This window comes from Taudactylus pleione, unplaced genomic scaffold, assembly GCF_031769625.1.
Source record: "Taudactylus pleione unplaced genomic scaffold, aTauple2 ptg003137l, whole genome shotgun sequence".
Classification (NCBI taxonomy): Eukaryota; Metazoa; Chordata; class Amphibia; order Anura; family Myobatrachidae; genus Taudactylus; species Taudactylus pleione.
The window spans coordinates 808773-818405 of NW_028287496.1; the positions used below are offsets into that span (position 1 = coordinate 808773).

General features: G+C 44.1%; 1 protein-coding gene across 1 annotated transcript; it reads right to left on the minus strand.

The window, feature by feature from the left end:
• Positions 1 to 462: 462 nt before the first annotated feature.
• Positions 463 to 1485, minus strand: PRLHR (prolactin releasing hormone receptor). The gene has a single exon (XM_088466444.1). The coding sequence runs from the start codon at positions 1483 to 1485 to the stop codon at positions 463 to 465; it is 1023 nt and encodes a 340-aa protein (XP_088322570.1).
• Positions 1486 to 9633: the final 8148 nt, after the last annotated feature.

Sequence of the window (9633 nt, forward strand, 5' to 3'; positions counted from 1 at the left end):
ATAGTACATCTAGTGGTGATCACTGTAGGATAGAGATCTTATACTCAGTCATCACTGTATGGTGGAGATAGTACATCCAGTGGTGATCACCGTAGGATAGAGATCTTATACTCAGTCATCACTGTATGGTGGATATAGTACATCTAGTGGTGATCACCTTAGGATAGAGATCTTATACCCAGTCATCACCGTACTGTGGAGATAGTACATCTAGTGGTGATCATATTAGATGGAGATATTATGCCCAGTCATCACTGTATGGTAGAGATAGGACATCTGTTGGTGGTCATCGTAGGATGGAGATATTATATCCAGTCAGCACCTTATAGTATAAATAGGACATCTAGTAGTTATCACTGTATGATAGAGAGAGGATCTAGTGGTGATCATCGTATGATGGAGACAATAATGGGTAGGTTAGGAGGGCAGCACCTAACCTGACTGTCAGCTCATTATCTGATATTAGAGAATCACACTTAGAACGCATGGGGTTGTTGGTCCAACCCTTCTCCTCCATAAGAACATCTTCTTCAGTTCCCCCCTGAAGCTGTCATGTAGCCAGGCATAGAGGAACGAGTTGGTGCATGCAGACATCATTGCAAACCAGTGACACATTAGCTGTACCAGGTTAAAGTATTGTTTGTTAATGAGATCAATATCAATATCTTTCATGATATTGAATATATGCAAAGGAAGCCAACAAATTCCAAAAGCCCCAACAACTAGCACCAACAAACGGAAGGTCTTCCTTCTTTTAGCTCGATTGCATGCAGCCTGGATGTAGGTTATGTTCCCTGGAACCACTCTATTCTTCAGCTTGACTGATATCCTGAGGTAGGACAGTGAGATGACTATCAGGGGAAGGGTGTAAGTGAGAATCAGAGTGCTGTATGCATAGGCGAGATGTTTCTTCTTCATTCCAAACCAGAACTCCTCACAGATGGATAAATCCAGGTTTGGAAACTCAATGTGGTAGGTGTGAACCAAAGCTGGTGTGGCTATCAGACAACTTAGAAGCCAAATTCCAGACAAAATGTAGGCACATGTGGGAATGGTGAGTCTTCTTCTGAGAGGGTACACCGTGGTATGGTACCTGTCCACTGCTATTACTGTCAGGGTGAAAACCGAAACATACACAGTGACGGGCTGCATCAAGTAGACAAAATAGCACATGAAATGGCCAAAAACCCATCCCTGTGGCTCGAATGCATAAGCCAAGGTGAGTGGCACACATGTGGCACACATCAACATATCAGAAAATGCCAGGTTTCCCACCAGGAAGTTAGTGACATTGTGCATCTTCTGAGTTTTGCAGATGACGTAGATGAGGAGGTAATTGCCAATGATGCCAATGAATACAACAAGTGAGTAACAAGGGATGATGAGAGGCTTGAAGGAATGGAGAAGCTGTAATCCCATGAATTGGCCGCTACTGTTACTGCCCATTCCGGAGAAGAGGATCTGAGTGCTGAGATTCTTCATCATCTTCTCTCCAGAGAGGGGACATCTGGTTGAAGCTCAGTGGTCCTGCATGAAAGAAAGCATCCCATTATCAAAGCCATGAGGAGCGTGCATAACAGCCAAAAGAGAAGGTAAGAGTAATTTCCTGAGGGGGCTGGCTGGAACAGACATAGGGGGGATGGCTTGTAGAGACATAAGGGGGGCTGGCTGGTAGAGGCATAAGGGGGGGCTGGCTGGCAGAGGCATAAGGGGGGGCTGTCAGAGACATTTATTATTATTATTATTATTATCCTTTATTTATATGGCGCCACAAAGGTTCCGCAGCGCCTTACACAGTACATAAATGAGCACACAAGAAAAACAGTTAATAGTAATACAAAACAATGCAGGACAAGGACAAGGTTATAAACTCAGCTGCAAAACACAAGCAGCAGGACATGAGCAACCAGGTGGTAGGTGCCATTGTAGGGAGTTAGGAGTAAATTATACTATAAGTAGGGGGAGGAGAAGCACGTGAGGATGAGGGCCCTGCTCGTGAGAGCTTACATTCTAAAGGGGAAGGGCAGACAGACAGGGGCGACACAGAGGGGTAGATAGTGAAGAAGGAGCATGGAGCAGTGGGTTAGGATATGTGCTGCGGAATGTGTGTGTATAAGACGACCTGATGTTATGTAAAAATTAAGTCCTTCATACATCTATCTCTATGATAGAAAATAGATTGTTTGTGTTATTTACATGAGAGATGTACAAAGTAAAGTAGAAGCACTTTAATTTGTGTGTTACATTTTAGCATCTATATACAGCCTGACAAGAAATGACATAAAGGGGGCTGGCTGGCAGAGACATAAGGGGGGGCTGGCTGGCAGAGATATAGGGGGGCTGGCTGGCAGAGACATAAGGGGTGCTGGCTGGCAGAGGCATAAGGGGGTCTGGCTGGCAGAGACATAAGGGGGTCTGGCTGGCAGAGACATAAGGTGGGCTGGCTGGCTGGCATAGACATAAGGGGGTCTGGCTGGCAGAGACATAAGGGGGTCTGGCTGGCAGAGACATAAGGGGGGCTGGCTGGCAGAGACATAAGGGGGGGCTGGCTGGTAGAGACATAAGGGGGGCTGGCTGGCAAAGACATAAGGGGGGCTGACTGGCAGAGATATAAGGGGGGCTGGCTTGCAGAGACATAAGGGGGGCTTGCTGGCAGAGACATAAGGGGGGGCTGGCTGGCAGAGACATAAGGGGGGCTGGCTGGTAGAGACATAAGGGGGGCTGACTGGCAGAGACATAAGGGGGGCTTGCTGGTAGAGACATAAGGGGGGCTGGCTGGCTGGCAGAGACATAAGGGGGGCTGGCTGACAGAGACATAAGGGGGGGCTGGCTGGCAGAGACATAAGGGGGGCTGGCTGGTAGGCAGAGACATAAGGGGGGCTGGTTGGCAGAGACATAAGGGGGGCTGGCTGGCAGAGATATAAGGGGCTGGCTGGCAGAGACAGTTTGTCAGTCCTGGGCCACACAATTTCTGATGGCAGTCCTGCTGTATAATATAATACAGCACTCTATAGAGACAGCCGTGTGACTGCACTCAGACTGTCTAATATAATACAGCACTCTATAGAGACAGCCGTGTGACTGCACTCAGACTGTCTAATATAATACAGCACTCTATAGAGACAGCCCTGTGACTGCATGTAGACTGTCTAATATAATACAGCACTCTATAGACACAGCCCTGTGACTGCATATAGATTGTTTAATATAATACAACACTCTATAGAGACAGCCGTGTGACTGCACTCAGACTGTCTAATATAATACAGCACTCTATACAGACAGCCCTGTGACTGCCCCTTCTGAGTTGCATGCTCTTGTGACTGCTTTAGCGACTTTTGCTTTAGTTGCGCCTATGTCTATGGGCGGGATGCATGATGCATTGCACTCGCAATGCGATGCATCCCGCCGGTCTTCGCGCACATGTCGGTGTTGGTAATGCCGGAATGCATGACGGTCCCTGAAAGGACCGCTCTTTCAGTAAGAGTGGCCCTTTTCGGTGGAGGGACATCCGGGTCCATGACCCAGAAGCCCCTCTGGGATTCCTCTATCAGCACTTGGCGGAGAGAAGCCCATAGGCCAACAGGAAGACATTGTTACCCACACAGCCAAGTCCCAGAATGCATTGCACTCCGGGGCTTGGTGCATATGAGAAATGTCTTTTTCACCTTGCTGTATCTCACCCTATACACTGATGCCAGTACCAACCCACCCCCTGGCGCACATGCGTGCTGCGAATGTGCACAGACTGAGACGCCCGCTATTAGCATCCATGCTCTCTGTAATGCTGATTGGTGCATCCTTATATGCCACCATTAGTCACACAATCAAAGCTTGGACCAATGGCAGGTGCCATCTCTCCGGTGAGTATAGTCTCCTATGTGATTGGTCGAGCATGTGGGAATGCAGGCACTGACACGCCCAGGCCACTCCCATAGCACACCTCTAGCCACCACATGGGAACCCCGTCACCTTCCTGATAGCGCCTGTCCCGATCTCAGCAGCACCATTGTACATACAGTCTGTGTAGCACATGCACCATAAGGGCTTTCAGAAACTTTTGTGAATGACGGCATGGCATGCGGATTGCGTGCAACTCAGAGTCATTGATGGTTGGCAACTGTTGATGGTTTTGACACTTATGAATACCTAATGATCTATACACCCTAAATGTCGCTATTTAGCGTTATAGGTCGCAAAAGAAATAATTGCTTTCCAGACTTCGATTGTGGTTCCAATGCACAAAAAGATATTATTCACCAAAAAGCATATAGTGACATGCTGTGATCTAAATAAAATTAGCGCAAACAAATTATAAAATCACTAGGTACAGTCGAATACATATACATACGCTCTGGATCCAGATTTCCCAGTATCAAAGGTGAAGCCCCCGTCAATAGCAAGAAATGATGACTAGCTATCAGATTCAGAGTGCCTGTTTATGTACCCTTACAGAGATAGGCAATACAATAGAACAAGTTGGCATAATCCCATTGGTTCTTTTTCCTGGTTCTTCTGTTATGATGCAGTTCATAGGTCAGTTTGTATTGTAATAGTTCAGCCTCCAACAGCTCTTTTTGTCCATTTTCCCACCGAAGAACAAGTCTAAACTGGCTAATAACATTACATTTACAGAGTACATTTCAATGCCTATCTCTCTATGATCCATAATTTGCAGATGCATGTTGCGATTTCCTCACCGATGGAACTGGAAATCTGCAAATAAACAGTGGTTCAGAATAGCACCAAACACGGTCTGTTTATAATGTACTAAACCCTAGATATCAAAATACCTGCATTTGACAATAGATTTGATAACATATAAAACCTTTAATATTAACCTTAATGCTAGGGAACCTTTCTATGTAAGTGTGCAATGTGTAAGTGTGGGGATATTAAGAAGAGACGATAGTTAGCGATGTGCGTCTACGTGTTTGTGGAGTGCACCGTGACACGTGTTTTGCATGGTTGTTCATATTATATGTTTTACTAAATGTATGTATTTATATAATGAGGACTTTTAATAGTGTTTATTGTGTGGGAATCGCATGACACTAAATAATAACATTGCCATATGTACTGATATTGTGTGAGTTAAAATGGCGCTGGGCGGCCATCCGCAAAATGGCGTCTTGTTGCCAGTCTCAAAATGGCATTGTGCAGATTTTAATTTTAACAGATTCTGTCTCAGCCAATCATCCGGCTTCGACAGTCCACCCTTTGATAGCAAACAATATGCTATCACACTCTGATTTTAAATTTAATTTAGGCTTACACTAGGACATATTATTTAATGTTATATTATGGGATGGCACAAGGTGCTTCTTAAAACCATCAATAATGTGTCACTGAGAGGGACATAAAACTACCCTTATACACACACCGCGGATCTTGGGAGATCATGGGAAAGATGTGGGGATGCACCAAGCCTATAAAGGAAGTCTTGTAAGGGATAGGGACTTACATTATTTAAGATGTTTTAAAATAACATTTAATAACACATTTCATACATGGCTAAATCTATACATCATCTGATGGTACATTCTAGTTCAGGGTTGTAAAGCAGGTCTTCATTTACCTTGGTATTCATACTGATACTATTGACCACCATCATAATTTAATTCCTTCGATTTACCTTATCTTTACATTTTCCACATTTCAATACAGTAGGAACACACCTGACACATAAGCCAATTACTATGATGACAACCAGTATGACGATCAGGAGTTTACCTATACTAGCAACCATTTCCTGTACCCACTCTCCTAGACCAGAAAACCATTTCACTGGGTTCAACCATGAAACCCATTCCTCTACCTTCTCCTCTACTTCAGCCACTGAAGCATTATGGTTCTTCCGAAATTCCCATTTTAGCTGCAGAATTTCGTCCATCTTCCAGTCTATCACCTCCTTGGGGTCACTAGTATCATTTGTGATGTAGGTGCAACACTTTACACCAAATTGGGTGGCCAAAGTTACACAATACCCTCCAGTGACAGCTGTTAAATTATTTAACACTAGTCTATGTTGCACCAGTTCTTTCTTATAAGTTTGCCACTCCCTACCTGTATACCTGAAGATGTCATCATACATATTATCTATTAATTTAGCAAGGTCTTGAATATATCTGAAATTTAGAGTACCCCGAGCGATCCTGGTGGGATCCAATGCTACCAAACCTTGAAAGCCAGTTGTTTAATCAATTGTGTGGCTTTATGTACATCACCAGGTATCATGTTTCTTTTGTCATGGTGTTCATACTGTGTGTGAAGATATGGTGATGGTGTGTTTTTATGAATACCAAGCATTTCACTATGTGTAAGGGTCATAACTTCTGGAACTACTCTTCCCAGGTAACACAAACCTTCAGAACTCGGAAAGAGACACTTATACGAGAACATAAGGGATAGCAAACATCATTAACCCACGCATTTCGCTAGCAAGTGATCCTATTTCAGGTTCTCCCATTTGGCTCATACAAGTTTCTGGTTGTAATACCTTGGCACAGTACACTTCTGGTACCTTACCAATCATTTCTTTGGTGGAACCTAGTGTATATTTATACCGGAAGGGTCTTCCACCTAGTCTAATTGTGCATAAAAGTTCAAGATTTATAGGCTCATAATCAGCTCTTAATGAGAAGGTCATTGTCTGGTTATTCCCTATCACCTCCCAACTTCCTGGTTTATTGAAGTTGGTGATGTTCAAACATAAAAGTGATCTATCTACTTGGTAGTGGCGGAGTTTAAAATGAGGTGGTTTGGACTTAAGAAATTTTCCATCTAGTGCATCCCCTCTTCACAATTCTAAAACCTCAGAGACATTTAATGGGAATGCACTAACCCTACATTATGCTGTCCATGAGGCACGTGAGAGCACACCCAACAGTTTGGTTTCAAACCCTGCCCACCATGGTATGATAATCCTCTAAAGGATACCCACCCCAATACTGGTTATACTTAGGTTGGCACCGTTGGATGCATCTCTCATCGACCAGGGACCCACAAAACTCACATCACACATACAATAATCCTCAGACGATAGACCTTCACACTGTCTCTGAGTTTCCAAAATAACAGATCTCTTAACAATTACTGTACTGGGTTTGATCAGATACCGCCCTTGTGACTGTATTGCTCCTTCTCCTAACTCCACTCCATCGATATCACCATCAGCTCCCAGCTCCGTCCTTTGTCCTCCATCACAGAAACCAGAGATCCCGAAACAACCCAGGATGATGAAAACTCTGGGAGAAAACACAAAGATAACCACAGCAGACCACTCCATTGCTGAAAACAATGTTTTACAAATTTCTTTAGCTCAGGTATCTCACTGATAGGTCTACGTTATCTGTCTCGATTCCATCTTGCCTCTCCACTGGTTGGGTGACCTTCTTACAGTGAGTGGAATGGACCCAGTTATCTCTCTCTGCCACTTTCAAGGATGTTGTACTTGTCAGCAACACTTGATACAGACCTTCCCACCGATCTGTCAAACAACCTGAATGCAAGAAATGTCTGATCATAACAAATTCTCCATGTTCAACATCATGACAGTTTGTTTCTGACATATCATGTGACATCAATTTTAGTATCTGCTGTTGCTGCTTTAACTGTTTACTCATTGTTATAAAATACCTTTCAGTAACCTTGTTGTTACTTTTCAAATCTTCCTGCGGGCTTATAATCAAATGAGGTTGTCTACCGAATAGTATTTCAAAAGGGGACAGATTGAGAGGGGGTCTAGGAGTTGTCCTAATACTATGAAGGACAAGTGGTAGTGCTTCTGGCCACCCCAGTACAGTTTCTGCCATGATCTTACTTAATTTATATTTAATAGTACCGTTCATCCTCTCCACCTTGGCACTGGCTTGCGGTCGGTAGGGGGTGTGAAGTCTACTATTAATACCCATCAACTTACACATGTTTGGAAGACATCACCTGTGAAATGAGTACCCCTGTCACTTTCAATAATTCTAGGGATACCGTATCTGCATACAAACTCATGAACTATTTTTTTTTAGCAGTAAACGCAGCAGTATTAGTGGCAGCTGGGTATGCCTCAACCCAATTAGAAAACACATCAGTGCAAACTAATACATACTTGACATTCCTGCAGGGTGGTGATTGGATGAAATCGATTTGTATTACCTGAAAACCTCCGTTGGTTGGAGGAATGTGGGATGGCTCTGTAGGGATTGTTTCCCAATGTTTTTCCTCAAGCAGGTCAAACAGGACATTGCTCTCTTTTCCGCTTGGGAAGAAAAACCTGGTGAACACCAGTATGCTCTCACCAATTTGCACATACCTTGCTTTCCCAAGTGAGTCAGACCGTGCGCTGCCTCAGCCAAGCTAGGGTAGTATGCCTTGGGTGCCACCGGCTTACCTTGTCCATCTCTCCAGAGTCCAGAGAACTCTTGCCGACATCCCTTGGACCTCCAGACTGCCTTTTCCTGAATGGAACACAAATTTTGCATCTGAATTAATTTCAGCATGTCACTCGTTTGAAACATCATTTGATTAATTCGCATGTTCACTTTTAACCCTGCTACCCATATAGCAGCTTCGTCTGCCCTGTTATTGCCCAGTGACACTGGATCGTCTTCACATGTATGGGCTTTACACTTAATTATGGCAACTTCCTTAGGCAACTGGATCGCTGTCAGTAGTCCTTTTATATGTTTGGAATGTGCGACTGGTGTACCTGCTGCTGTCATAAAATTTCTCAGACACCATAGAGCACCAAAATCAGGTACTACCTCGAAGGCGTACCTAGAGTCAGTGTAGATATTAGCAGATTTGCCTTTTGCTAATTCACACGCTCTTCTTAGTGCCACCAGCTCCGCCACTTGGGCCGAGTGAGGTGGACCAAGAGGTTCAGCTTCTATGATGTCTTCGTCATTTACAACAGCATAACCTGTACATAACTCTCCAGTGTCAGTCTGACTATGACAACTCCCATCCGTATAAAATGTCACATCTACATTTTCTAAAGGTGTATCACGTATGTCAGGTCTTGCAGTAAAGGTTTGATTCAGATATTCCATACAATCATGTGCATCAATATACCTGCAGAACTCATCTTCCGCCAGCGACTCACCTCTCTCCATCCTTTGTGCATCCTGAGGCACATATGGTAAATATGTTGCTGGGTTTCATGTACTGCACCGTTTGATGGTGATATTTGCAGGTGCTATTAGGGCTAGTTCCTATTTGGTGAACCTAGCTGACGAGACATGTCTGGTTTGGGCAGAATTCAGCAAGCAAAAACAGCATGGGGAGTATAGACAATCATATCATGGCCTAATACTACATCCTCACTCTTACTGACCAATAGAGCAGTTGCTGCTACACTTCTTAAACACGTTGGGAGTGATCTTGCCACAGTGTCCAATTGTGCACTGTAGTATGCTACGGGCCTACTGGCATCACCATGTTTTTGTGTGAGGACACCTGCTGTGCAACCATTAGCTTCAGTACAGTACAAATCAAAAGGTTTTTCATAATCAGGTATTCTCAATGCAGGTGCTCTTGTCAAACTATCCTTAAGATGAAGGAAAGCCTGCTCTGTTTCCTCTGTGTGTATGACATGATGGGGCTTTGAGGAAGAGACTAAGGACCTGATTCAGACCC

Bases quoted from the DNA above. Each gene is read 5' to 3' on its own strand.
- PRLHR (XM_088466444.1), bottom strand. From the start codon at position 1,485: ATGATGAAGAATCTCAGCACTCAGATCCTCTTCTCCGGAATGGGCAGT.